Below are 14,418 nucleotides of genomic sequence, written 5' to 3' on the forward strand. Positions count from 1 at the left end.
AGGCTACGGAGGACTGTAGGTGCCTCTGTCCATGGGATTTCCCAGGCAAGAATACTGGGGTAGGTTGCTGTTTCCTTCTCCAGGGGATCTTCTCCATCCATGGAGTGAACCCTAATTTCCTGCATTGGCAGGTGGATTCTTTACCACTGAACCACCAGGGAAACTGTATCAAGGTATACGGAGTCATAAATCTAGTATTTAATACTTAAGAGAGTTTGCAGTCATTCATGGTGGAGAAGGCAATGGCACCCCACTCCAGTACTCTTGCCTGGAAAATCCCATGGACGGAGGCGCCGGGCAGGCTGCAGTCCATGGGGTTGCTGAGAGTCGGACACGACTGAGTGTCTTTACTTTCACTTTTCACTTTCATGCATTGGAGAAGGAAATGGCAACCCACTCCAGGGTTCTTGCCTGGAGAATCCCAGGGACGGGGGAGCCTGGTGGGCTGCCGTCTATGGGGTCGCACAGAGTCGGACATGACTGGGGTGACTTAGCAGCAGCAGCAGCAGTCATTCACGGGGACTGTTATTGTTCTGGGATCTCCATCCTGAAGTTTGAAGTTAGCCTTTTCATTTTGACAGTTTCCTCTTTTCTTCTTTCAACAAGTTGTGAGACTGTGAGCAGTTACTAAAAGTTCCTTACCTTTTTCCATTAAATTTCACGACTGGTATTGAGTAATGTTCTTTGTATCCTGAGTCTTCTGCAAATGTATTAACAGCACAATCCCGTATTTTTTCTAAGTTATTCTAAAATATAAATTATGTTACTAAAAAAACAAGTATAAACAATTGTAAGACTTATTTTAGATGAAATTTTATACATGTAAAGAACACGTTTTTAATAAAATATCCCAAGAGACCCTGATAATAACTGAATGTATACAATCCCTAATTTGGATTAGAGGGAAATTTTTTTTTTACAAGAAATATAATATGGAGAAGGTAGAAAAGCAAAGACAATTGAAATGTATTGTGTTTTCCAGATGAAGAACTATTGTTCTCAAACTCTGGAGGATCTCCATTTTAATGCTAATCCTTGAGAAAAAAATGGAAGAATACATAGTTAATGTTCAGGGATTTCTTCTGTACTTGGTTAACTATTCCAGGGCAAATATGGCCTATAAAGTCTGCAGGGATGATAGTTGTGCCTCTGACATTTAACACAGGACCTTACACAGACCTGCACTTAATTCGTGTATGTTATGCAATGTATGAAGAGACTAGCGAGCTGTGGAGGTCGTCATCTGGAGAGCCGCCTAGGGCCTGCACCAACAGAAACTCCTTCTGGTTGGAGAATAGGATGAAAGAGTTGTGAAATGACGAACAATTTCAGGAACAACAATAATGTAAACCTTAAAATCTTCCGAAGCATTCTCAATTGAAGGGGTGCTGATGTCAAATTCAATTCCTCCATGAATATGAAAATACTGATCCTCTTTGTAGTGAAAATTTTGGCATTTAAAATCTCGTCCATAAATAAATGGAGGCAATTCTCGCTCTGTCTTGACCTTGTCATCTCAAAAAAATGAAAACAAAATTTTGTTTAAAAGTTCAACAATAGAATATAAGCAGTCATATTTTGGAGGTCTCAAATCATTTTTACATAAAGTGAAAAGAATCCATGTGAAATGGAAATCTTCACAATTGTAGTCTATAAAATATATGCTCAATGTATATTTTAAATATTGAAATATATTTATATCATATGTTTTGGGCATTTTTGATAGTTTCCTTGTACAGACATTTCAAAAGAATACTCAAAACATTAATTCACTTATTAATTACTATATGTGAGCTCACAACTAATATTATACCTCCATTATCAATAGAGATTTGAAACTCTGTGCCATGGAGACTCTCTAGTTAAATAAACAAAAGTTACCCAAGCTAGTTAAGGAAGAGAGACATTATAAAGAAAATGTGAGTATCTCTCATATGACAAAAATAATCAGTTCATTTTTCTAGAAAGCTACACATATAACATTTATTTTTAAAAATAATTTTCTAAAATCCTGGTAAGGATTAGTTTATTCAGTATTTTGACTTGTGAGCAGAATATAGTTTCATCAATATAAGGTATATATTATAAGGAATGCAAAAGGTCCAGAAAATTACAAAGAAAAATGTAACACCCAAATCTCACCACATGGAAATTAATTATTAACATTTAGTCATATTTGTTTCCAATAATTTAAGTAGTAAGTCATTACAGGTACAGCTAACATCCTCTAAGAGCACATTAGTTCCATACACGAGACACTGCCCCCACCCGCATCCCTGGACAAGATTGTCATGAGTTCATTTTTAAATAGTTTACAGGTATGGATTACAAGCTTCACTATCATAATTCTCATGACACAAATTTTATTAAATGATTTGCAAAATTTCTACTGAAAATCTGCCATCTGAATAGAAAACCTGCTATAAATAAGCCTATATGTTTAACCACCAACAAAAACATGCAATTTGTGTGCTAATCTGGGTGGGAGGAAGAGTTTTCTCTGTATTCCTGTCAAATTCCGTATAAACATGACCCTATTTCAGCTCCGTCTACTCTTTTGTTATCGGACCAATTACTAAAGCTTTTAATATATTTTCATCTTTTTTTTCAGAAATGTAAGACCATTCATGATCTTTTACTGCCCCATATTAATCTGGATCAATTTCTAATTTTCCTGAAAAACACAATAGGGATGTTGAGCAGAAGTGCACTGAATTTCTCCTGTGCATGAACTATGATATAGCGTCATACTGTCACGGACATAACATATCTCAGAAATCATTTTGTTTTTCAATCATCCTCGTACTTGATAAAGATATGTACCTTGCCTTGTACTATGTGAATACACCAGGCATTTTTAATTATTTTGGAGACATCACATTTTGTTTTGTATTTATTTATATTTTAACTGAAGGAATTGCAGATTGCTTTTTTGTAATTGCTTTACAGAATTTTGTTGTGTTCTGTCAAACCTTAACATGTTTTTCATTTTTAACATGCTATAGCTTGGTTATATGCTTGGATCCACATACTATAAACAGAATTGAGTTTAAACATAAATTCAATATATATCTACATTTTAAATATAATTTGGGCAGTATTCTTACCTGAAAAAGGCTGAAGCAGACCACTTAAATATGGAACTTTCATCTTCTTTTTTAAGCTCAGTAGAAATGGAGTCAGAAAACATATTAATTTTAGGTATCCTATCCCTTTCCTGATTTCTTTTTTCTTCTCCAAGTGTTTTTGAATAATCTTTTTTTGAAGATATAATCTTTGATGTAATCTCTGGTAGGTACAAATATCAAGATTATCCTGATTACATTTTATAGCATTAGTAAGCCAGTAGGCTGTTTCAAATATAAAAACATTTTCACACTGTTGAACTTGTGTGGTGCTGAATGTCATCTTTAGTAGGATATATTCTGCATATTTCATAAATACAGCTTTTTCTTCAGGGCTATTGGGATTATATGTTGGATCTTCATTCATGTCTTCATTATAGATTCCATCAAAGTCTGGATCCTTTGTAATATCAATCAAACCTTCACAGTAAAAAAGAAAAATTTAAGATTGTGAAATTTTCATACTTGGCTTCTGGATAAATAGATTGAATACAGTTTCACCTCAAAATTCTACCAAAATGACAGCAAAGGAATAATGAAATACCACTGAAACTGTCAAAGAAGAAAAGCAGACAGATACATGATAACTAAGCAGAGTAAAGAAAGAGAGAAGCTGGTGAAATTAAAAAGAATTGATTTTCATTCTCTTTGAAGGAATAATACAACACCATGGAAAGATAATAACATGTCTCATGTTTAATCAAAGAAAATATGGAAGAACAAAAGAGAAATGTGATCTTCCTTTAAGCAAAGACTCCGCTTCTTACTTGGGCATAAAGTATATTTGTTTATTCAGTTCCTATAATACACATTTCTTCTCCTTGCTGATAACAGAAGCTAAATATATACAATAAATAACTTTCCTACTAACTAATCATAATGAAACAAGAATTAAAACTTAGTTTTATTCTATACTATAAATGACAAATTTATTACATTTTCTTTCCATTTATAATGAAATTGTCATTTTCTTGTTGTCAAATTGTCTTTTTTAAGACAATTTGTCTTAAAGTTGTCTTTTTTAAAGCAACTTTAAAATAGGCTTGAGACAATGGCTTAGAATCATAAAATATCACTTGGTAGAAAATATGGTGCTTGTGTGTAACATACGTGCCTTACAATGTAAATAATACATCAGTGTGCCTCCCCACTTTCTTTTTCCTTTTCTTCTTCCTCAAATCTACATATTTAAAAAGCGAGAATAGGCTTGGATTTTTAAGATGACCACTATGATTCATATCCCTTTTGCAAAAGACTAAGATAAATTATTGAGATGAAGAAGAAACTGAAGTGTTTCTGACAGTTAAAATAGATCTAAATACAAGCTAGAGCATTGCTGATTCCTCTAAAACTTTGTGGCTTGGGTGGATGGGAGTCAAAATGCAGCGAGTCAGTTCTCACCCCAGAGAGGCAGAAAGGCGGAGATATTGGAAGAAGAGGGAATGAAGAGCTCCACAGCCCCTTCCACTTCTTGGACACCAGACTCACTGCCCCCTCAAAGCAGGAGACAGAAGGAAACAGACCAGTCAGAAAGATAATGGCATCTGGGGAGAGGCCCCCCAGCGATTTACTAAAGGAAATCAGTCCTGAATATTCATCGGAAGGACTGATGCTGAAGCTGAAACTCCAATACTTTGGCCACCTGATGTGAAGAGCTGACTCGTTGGAAAAGACCCTGATGCTGGGAAAGATTGAAGGCAGGAGCAGAAGGGGATGACAGAGGATGAGATGGTTGGATGGCATCACCAACTCAACGGACATGGGTTTGGGTGGACTCTGGGAGTTGGTGACGGACAGGGAGGCCTGGCGTGCTGCAATCCATGGAGTCTCAAAGAGTCAGACATGACGGAGAGACTGAACTAAAATGAATAAATATCTTTACTTGAATGTCCTAGAGGCACTCCCAAACAAAATCCATTTTTCCTCTCCCCCAAATTTGCTTTTCTTTCATTCCTTATCATAGTTAAAAGCACTATTTATCCATGAGTTCCTCAAACTAAAAGGGCTTCCCTTGTGGCTCAACTGGTAAAGAGTCTACCTGCAATGCAGGAGACCTGAGTTCGATCTCTGGGTTGGGAAGATCCCCTGGAGAAGGGAAAGGCTACCCACTCCAGTATTCTGGCCTAGAAAATTTCATGGACTATATAGTCCATGGGATCGCAAAGAGCCGGACACGACTGAGCGACTGAACTGAGCTGAACTGAAGCACTGTAGGGGGCTTCCTGGTGGCTCAGTGGCTTGGTGGATAAGAATCCGCCTGCCAATGCAGGAGACTCAGGCTCGATCCCTGTGTCAGGAAGATCTTGGAAAATTCCATGGCAGAGGAGCCTGGCGGGTCCATGGGGTTGAAGAGTTGGACACAACTTAGTGACTAAATAACAACAAAGCACTGCAGGTGTAATGAGAATTTAAAGACAAAAAAAGACACATTTCTGTGCTCTCAAGTTCTCAAGCACAGATCTATTAAGGAAGACAGAGATGAAGCCAACAGTTCCAATAAAAAGTGGTACAATGTGCACAGAGGAGATGGTGTCTGAATCAAGCACTCAAAAATGAGTAGCAATAACCTGGGAAGGAATGCAGAAGAGTGGGGAGTGGGGTGAGGGATAGAGCATTCCAGACAAAGGTCAAGGAATAAAAAAATAACCATTTCACTCTACCAGCTTTGGGTATTAAATAAGGTCCTCAGATCAAGGGACCTGCCCTAATTAGTATCTTTCTCAGCAAACTGGAGAGTAGGACCAGATTTTTGGTGTGCTGCATTCTCCACTACTGTTGCTACTGTTTTCCTAAGGGTGGTGTTTCCTGGTGGTTTTGTGCTGTGCAGAGCTGAACTTGGTCTTGTCCTCATTGATTCACAAAAGTCTTCCTTCCCCCCAATATTGTTGGCTTCCTGCAGAGTTCCTTGGAAATCCATTTTAGCACAGTTTTTAAGACAATCACATGGTCAGTTGCAAGGTTTGAACCCAGACTCACAGTCAAGAGAGGAGGTGCTCTTTCTCCAACCATGAAAGATGAAATAGCAAGTCTTCCCAGCCTCTTGCCGCTATATAGCAGCAACTACCAGAACTAAACTGGGAGCATGGGGCTAAAGCCAAATTGCCATGAGTCACACTCTATATCAGACACCTTGCGTTCCCTGGCAATCTATATTTCACTCTGGCTCTTATTGCATGGACCAGCTCCACACAGACATAACCTGACCACACCTTGCCTCAGATGCGCCATCTGGCCCTTACTTTTGCCCTGGGGTTTCTCTTCACTGCTGTGTTGGACTCCTGATGGAATCCAGTCAGCCACTCTGATGGATGAACAAATCTGCACACAGAGTTAACTCCCACGTAATCTTTAACCAATGCAGGAGAGGAGCCAGGGAATACATGTTCCCCTCCTCCATCCCTCAGGCTGACAATCCTGAAGTATATTCTGTGTGACTCCACAGGGTCCCAGCCAAACCGTAACTACTTATCTAAGTGGTGAAAGTTCAGCAGCGTATCCTTGGGTTGATGATTCCTCCTTTTCTATGCATTTCCTGTCCCTTGGAGTCATTTTCCATAAACTGCCCTGACTTAAGTCCTCATTTCAGACCCTAATTTGGGGGGCAACCTAGGCTAGTCCACTTTGCACTGGTATGCTGGTACCTGACCCTGTACATCCTTAAGCATGCAGCATAAAAGCTCCCTCTCCTAAGGGTCCAGGTGCCTTTCCCGCAATCTGATGCTTGGCCCTGTAGGATTTCACGGGATGCTCCTGCTGTGGTGGCTGATGGGAACCTGTACCAATCCGTGCTGTCTCACTGAGGTTTCCCCCTGCAGACTGCGCCAGCACTCTGGTGTCTGCGTCCTTTACCATCGTTTGCACTATACTGTCCTTACAGTGCCTGGGGCATGCTGATGCTGCCAGGTCTTCAGCAGACTCCTGAACAGTGTGAGGGAGAAGAAAATCTCTATCCACATAAGAGGCACTTCTTTGACTGCGCGGCAGCCAATATTACAAAGTGCTTTGGTGTAACACAGTATTTCTCCCAAGGCACATGGTTGTAGAGTGACAGGATTTGCACAATTTCTAGCCTCATTCATTTTCAGTGAAAAGGGATCATAAGCAGAGAGAGCAGTCAGAAGGCGGTTGCAGTATGTCAGGCTAGAGAAAAGGATGTTTTGTATCAGGGTGCTGTAGCTGAGATGAACCAAAGTGGATGATTTTGAGATAGTTTAAAGGGAGGATCATAATAGTCAAGGCATGAATTCTCATCCAGGAAAGAAGAATTAAGTAGAAATATCCAGGACTGATATTTAGCTATATACCAATATGGCTACATTGTTAAAATACTGAAACCTTTGATATTGTTTGGTAAACTGAATTGCTCTAGCCCTGAGCTCTTTGAATGCCACCCTCCCGGGGGACAGTCTAGAAAGCTTCATGATCCAGCAAAGGGTACATATGGCAAGCGGGAGGCCTCTAAGATCTTGTTTCAGCATTATTACTGATGCCCGTTCTAGCTGGCCAGTGCTTATGATTAATTCTGAATATCATCCCTGAAAATGTAGACAATGGAAGACAGACAACTTCAGTCTCTGGGTGCTCCCCAGCTCCACCCACAACTTGATTAGGATGTTTCCATGTGGCTCTGATCCCCTCAACCAGGAGCACCCCTGTGAGGGAGTCCTCATAGAGAGTGGCCTCAGATGTGACCGACAGCTGGATTCAATAGACCAGAAGCTGGGCTGCGAAGTTGCTTGATATAGTTGATTTTATCATCGACTAGGCGGGAGCCCTCTGTCCTTAGATATAAAACAGGGCATGTGCTCCCTCCTGCCCTGCTGATGTCTCTTCCTACGACTGACGCTCTCACGAGATGGCCCAGAGGCTCTTGGGACTTTTACATATGAATGGCTGAATCCTCCATGTGCGCCTCTAACTCTCATCACGCTCCAGAATTTGACTTCTGTACTGGAAGTTTCCACCTGGGTACCTACCTAGTTTCTACCTAGAATCTAAAGAGGGGCCATTGTTTCTTTAACAGTTAATCTGTCATGTCCGGCCTGTGCTTTGCTTGACACATGCCAGCTTGCAATGCTGGTTCTTTAGTCCCACCTCTTCTCCAACGAGGGCCTCAAAATGATTTTTGTGAAAACAGAAAAAAGGCAAAAACCCAATTTTTGTCGGGATTGTCAAAGCTCTAACATTGTCAAAAGCTGCCATCCACTCCTGCTGATCCTTCATACCCTCCATGGAGCTCAGATCTTCACAGAGCTCCTGTCACCATCTCGATCAAGGAGAGCAAATCATGAAACCTAGTTTTCCAGACATGTCTTGGTCAATGCAAGCAGGCAGAAACATCATCTGACTTGTGCCATGCTCCTTATAGCCTTCCAGTGACTAGTTAGTAGATCACTAGACAATTTCCAGGATAGAAGAGTCATTGACTACTAAAATTATATCCTAGTTTAGTTATATTTTATGTGACCTGAACTAGCCTTGAAGGTCCTAAACTACCAGAAATGATAGAACTTCTGGGTGAATGCTAACAAAAGTTTTTAAGATTTTGACCATGCCATATTCTCATCAACAATGTATCTATAGGATGTTAAAATATCAGTACCCTTTAAGAGAGAACTACCAGACCAGTCAAGGGAATGCAGAAATTAATGGAATTTACTAGCTATTATTGGCAGTCTTTCGCATTACTTCACCCTAATCATCCCAAGATCTGAACAACAAGAAGAGATTTTTAGGTTCCAGTTATGGCTATGATTTTTTAGTAGCCAGTGACCCTTCAGTCCTAGGAGCAGAGGATATAAGCACTTATCCAGTGGCATTCGTGCTGATTCCAGCAACATCACAGACTAATTCTCCCCCAGAGGAGGAGAATTTCTGCATAAACTCACTACTCTTGGACTCTCCTCTGAACAGAAGTTGATGACCTTGCATGGAAATGAGTCAGATTACCAGACATAGTCAGATTACCAGACAAATGACTCTATTACCGGACATAGAGGTACCATCTCCAAGAGATGGTACTGCTTGCTGGCACACAAAAAGCTTCAGAACCTGAAAAACACCTGGATACCCAACCCACAGCAGGTGAGTCAGGCTGCCTTGTTGTGATCAAGTAAATCTTATTCACATACATTTGAACTTCACAGCAGTCTAGCCACAGATGTAGTAAAAAGCAAACAAACACTTCTGTGGTTCGGGTTCTAACCAAGATTCAAAAGGTGACATTGAAAAAAAAAAGGTTAATTATTGAAAAGATAGATTCTTTGGAATTAAAAAAAAATCTTTTAAGAAATATGGCTAAAATAAAACCAAATCACATATAAATTACTTTTAATTTCTAAAAGAGGATTCTAATAAAAATAAAACATGTTAAATTCTCTTACCTGCTGAACTAAATTCTGCAAATATATCTCTGTTTGTTTGAGGCTTCCCATCTGGATTAATGTCCATGATGGTACGCCACAATTCAGAAAATCTAGCTCGTTTTTCTTTGGGCATATATATTCCATGCCATAGTGCTTTCAACATGTAGTCAATATTGATCAGAATTTGCCCAATTCTGGTATCAAAATAAGCTGGGGGTAATTGACAAGAAGAACTCTGATCATAATTAGCTTCTAAACTGATTGAAGGAATTTGATTTAAGCAATAAATTCCAACAGCCAATTCTCTTATGATCTGATGGACTTCTCTATAGTCTAAGAGGGCAGTAGGGTCCACAGGAGTTAGTAGGATTGCAGTGGAGAAGCCTACGTTATTCATTTGACTCATAATTCCACACGGCATGTCTAGTTGAGAGCGAACATCTTCTTTGGCAGACAACCAGCTAACTAGTGCAGTAGTTAGTAACTCTTGTACTTCACTCCGATCATATTTTTCAAAAAAAGCAGAAGCATTTCTCTGGACAGCTAAATTTTCCAGGTAAGTTTCTTCATCTTGATTTTGATCAAATCTAGGTGCTCCTTTTTTGGGCAATCTTAACATTTCTAATTAATTCTAGTGTGTCCTTTTTGAAGTTTCTGCAATGAAATGAAAAAGAAAAGACAAGCAATAAAATTTATCATGGCAATGAAGCTGAATTTCTCAAGAAATAAATCTATGCCTTTCATCTTTATGGTTAATTGTTTCATGGTCAACCATTACATAATTGACATACATTATGTTAGTTTCAGGTGTACAACATAGTAATTTAATACTTGTATATATTTTGAAATGATCACCACAAAAAAATCAAGTTAACATCTGTTACCATACATAGTTACAGAATTTTTTTTCTTATGGGAACTTTTAAGATTTACTCTTAGCAATATTCAGATATGCAATATGTTATTATTAACTATAAACATTTGTTTATTTTTGGCTGCTTTGGGTCTTTGTTGCTGCAAGGGCTTCCTCTAGTTGTGACAAGTGGGGGCTAATCTTTGTTGCAATATACGGGCTTCTCAGTTGTGGTGGCTTCTCTTGTTGCAGAGCACAGGCTCTAGGTGCACGGGCTTCAGACGTTGCAGATCACCAGCCCTAGAGTGTGGGTTCAGCATTTGTGGCACAGGGACTCAGTTGCATGTGGAATCTTCCCAGACAAGGCACTGAACCTGTGTCTCCTACATTGGCAGGTGGATTCTTATCCACTGTGCCACCAGGGAAGTCCTGGTGTTATTAACTATCGTTGCCACGCTATACATTACTTCCCCATGACTTATTTATTTTATAACTGAGGTTTGTACCTTTTGACTCCCTTCACCCATTTTGCCCACCTCACCCTCTGCCTCTGGCAACCACCAAACTGTTCTCTGTATCTATGCTACAGTTTGTTTTTTGTTTGTTTTGAGATTCCACATTAAGCAAGATTATATAGTATTTGTCTTTCTCTGTCAGACTTATTTCACTTAGTAATGCCTTGAAGGGCCATCTGTGTTGCCACAAATGGCAAGATTTCATTCTTTTTTATGGCTAAACAATATTTCATTGTGTATGTGTAAATAAATGCTCCACTTTCTTTATCCATTAATCTATCAATAGGTTGTTTTTATATCTTGGCTGTTGTAAATAATGCTGTAATAAATATGGAGGTCTATATATCTTTTGGAGTTAGTGTTTTCATTTTCATTGAATAAATACACGTAAGTGGAATTACTGGATGATATAGTTGTTCTATGGGCTTCCCTGGTGGCTTAGACAGTAAAGAATTTGCCTGCAGTGTGGGAGACCTGGCTTTGATCCCTGGGTCAGGAAGATCCCCTGGAGAAGGGAATGGCAACCCACTCCAGTACTCTTGTCTGGAGAGTTTCATGGACAGAGGAGCCTGCTGGTAGACAGTCCATGTGGTCACAGAGTCAGACACGATTGAGCAACTAACACTTTCATGGTAGTTCTAATATATTTTTCAGGCTTAAACTAATTGCAGCATAAGAAAGTTGAAATCTGAGTTAAACTTGTAGAACTTTTAACATTAATCATAATATGCTTTTCAAAAGAGGTAAAAAGATACGAAGAAGTATATCGAAAAGAAACACGTTTATATATAAGAAGATACTGCTGCATACCTATTCTTTTGTTGTTGTTGTAGAGGCATTTTCACAAGGTCAATTTTTTCAGGGTTTTTGTTTTATTTTCTTAAAGCAAGAAAACAAACACTTGCTTTAAAAAAAAAAAAGCGAAGGCAAGAAATACTTCCTTAACGTTGTATCTCTGTTCAATAGAAATGGGATTCTATGCTGCTGCTGCTGCTGCTAAGTCGCTTCAGTCGTGTCCGACTCTGCGACCCCAGAGACGGCAGCCCACCAGGCTCCCCCGTCCCTGGGATTCTCCAGGCAAGAACACTGGAGTGGGTTGCCATTTCCTTCTCCAATGCATGAAAGTGAAAAGTCAAAGTGAAGTCGCTCAGTCGTGTCCGACTCTTAGCGACCCCATGGACTGCAGCCCACCAGGCTCCTCCGTCCATGGGATTTTCCAGGCAAGAGTACTGGAGTGGGGTGCCGTTGCCTTCTCCAGGGATTCTATGCAGTGCCTCTCTATTTCTGGAATAATAACCTAACTACTGTTTACTGAGCATCTATTTACCCAGCTCTTTATACACAATTTTTTTCATTTAACTGGCCCCTCTGTACAACGATTCTCAAAATCTAGGCTGTGTTGAAATCAGCCGGGGCTTGTTCCGGCAGACTGCTGGATCCTACTCTAGAGATTCTGAGTGGGGTAGGAGTGGGGCCAGAGGATTTCCATTTCTGAAAAAGTCAGATGCTGCTGGTTCTGGCAGGATACTTGGTGAACCCAGTTCCGCGACAGGCGTTGGGAGCCCAACTCCACAGAGGCAGAAACCAGGCTAGAATAGAGGATGCGCCGGAGGTTTCACACCTTCAGAATCAGAACAAACTGATTCCTCAAGTCCATCGTCAGGTCCAAGCCCTGTGCCCACACAGACATGGGAAAGGGAAAGGACAGGGCAAAGGAAGAAACCTGCTCTGAGATGACAGTTTATCTAGGAAAAGGAAACGTCATCCACACCGGCTCCCAGAGTACTCCCGGGGTCAGGGACAGTAGTCTTCTCCAAGGGTCTCTAGCCTGGACCCGAATTCACCGTCTGGAATCCCGAGTGACCGAGGGCGAGGGGAGGACTGGGCGGGACTCTCCTGAGCAGAGGCCTGGGAGGCCCGCTTCCCCCGCGGGGTCCTGGGAGCCCTCGGCCTCGCCTGCGGTCCTGCCACCCGCGCGGGCAGCAGCCGTTAGTCCTCGGGCTTGGGGCCGCTGGCCCGGCGCCTCCGCGAGAGGGCGCTCCTATACACCCGTGAGAGGGGCCTCGCCCAGAGGCCGCAGGCGCCCATCCCGGCTAAGATTCGTCCCTCACCACCACCCCTCGCACCACCCCTTTACAACTCAATGTGGACTTGGGCTTAGGAAGTCAAGTGGGCCTTAGGAAGCATCACTAAGAACAAAGCTAGTGGAGATGATGGAATTCCAGTTGAGCTATTTCAAATCCTGAAAGATGATGCTGTGAAAGTGCTGCACTCAATATGCCAGCAAATTTGGAAAACTCAGCAGCGGCCACAGGCCTGGAAAAGATCAGTTTTCATTATAATCCCAAAGAAAGGCAATGCCAGAGATTGTTCAAACTACTGCACAATTGCACTCATCTCACACGCTAGCAAAGTAATGCTCAAAATTCTCCAAGTGAGGCTTCACCAGTATGTGAACTGTGAGCTTCCAAATGTTCAAGCTGGATTTAGAAAAGGCAGAGGAACCAGAGATCAAATTGCCAACATCCGTAGGGTCATAGAAAAAGCAAGAGAGTTCCAGAAAAAAAACATCTGCTTTATTGACTATGCCAAAGACTTTGTGTGGATCACAACAAACTGTGGACAGTTCTTAGAGAGTTGGGAATACCAGACCACCTTACCTGCCTCCTGAGAAATCTGTATGCAGGTCAAGAAGCAATAGTTAGAACCAGACATGGAACAACAGACTGGTTCCAAATCGGGAAAGGAGTACATCAAGGCTGTATATTTTCACCCTGTTTATTTAACTTCTATGCAGAGTACATCATGTGAAATGCTGGGCTGGATGAAGCACAAGCTGGAATCAAGATTGCTGGGAAAAATATCAATAACCTCAGATACGCAGATGACACCACCCTTATGGCAGAAAGTGAAGAGGAACTAGAGAACCTCTTGATGAAAGTGAAAGAGGAGAGTGAGAAAGTTGGCTTAAAACTCAACATTCAAAAAATGAAGATCATGGCATCTGGTCCCATCAGTTCATGGCAAATATATGGGGATACAGTAAGAGACTTTATTTTCTTGGGCTCCAAAATCACTGCAGATGGTGACTGCAGCCATGAAATTAAAAGATGCTTGCTCCTTGGAATAAAGCTATGACAAACCTACTGCTGCTGCTGCTCACATCCATACATGACTACTAGAAAAATCACAGCTTTGACTAGATGGATCTTTGTTGGCCAAGTAATGTCTCTGCTTTTTAATATGACAAACCTAGACACCATATTAAAAAGCAGAGACATTACTTTGCCAACAAAGATCCATCTAGTCAAAGCTATGATTTTTCTAGTAGTCATGTATGGATGTGAGAGTTGCACCATAAAGAAAGCTGAGCACCAAAGAATTGATGCTTTTTAACTGTGGTGTTGGAGAGTCCCTTGGATTGCAAGGAGATCCAACCAGTCAATCCTAAAGGAAATCAGTCCTGAATATTCATTGAGAGGACTGATGCTGAAGCTGAATCTCCAATAATTTGGCCACCTGATGCGAAGAGCTGACTCATTTGAAAATACCCTGATGCT

At 40.7% G+C, this 14,418-nt stretch overlaps 1 protein-coding gene across 9 annotated transcripts in view; it reads right to left on the bottom strand.

The window, feature by feature from the left end:
* Nucleotides 1–12,853, bottom strand: part of ANKAR (ankyrin and armadillo repeat containing) — a 54,482-nt gene extending 41,629 nt beyond the window's left edge. For 4 of the 9 annotated variants that reach the window (XM_059877788.1, XM_024979753.2, XM_059877797.1 and 1 more), the window contains exons 1-5: nucleotides 12,630–12,853; nucleotides 9,509–10,144; nucleotides 3,108–3,545; nucleotides 1,352–1,515; nucleotides 643–746 (exon numbers count right to left, since the gene is read on the bottom strand). In XM_059877788.1, the coding sequence (XP_059733771.1) occupies nucleotides 643–746; nucleotides 1,352–1,515; nucleotides 3,108–3,545; nucleotides 9,509–10,109 (1,307 nt within the window). In that variant the 5' untranslated portion in view covers nucleotides 10,110–10,144; nucleotides 12,630–12,853. Of the gene's footprint in view, nucleotides 1–642; nucleotides 747–1,351; nucleotides 1,516–3,107; nucleotides 3,546–9,508; nucleotides 10,145–11,668; nucleotides 11,967–12,581 lie in introns of those variants that run through there. The other 5 variants (XM_059877783.1, XM_024979745.2, XM_024979747.2 and 2 more) reach the window with 3 other exon arrangements.
* Nucleotides 12,854–14,418: the final 1,565 nt, after the last annotated feature.

The sequence above is a fragment of the Bos taurus genome, chromosome 2, assembly GCF_002263795.3.
Source record: "Bos taurus isolate L1 Dominette 01449 registration number 42190680 breed Hereford chromosome 2, ARS-UCD2.0, whole genome shotgun sequence".
NCBI lineage: Eukaryota > Metazoa > Chordata > Mammalia > Artiodactyla > Bovidae > Bos > Bos taurus.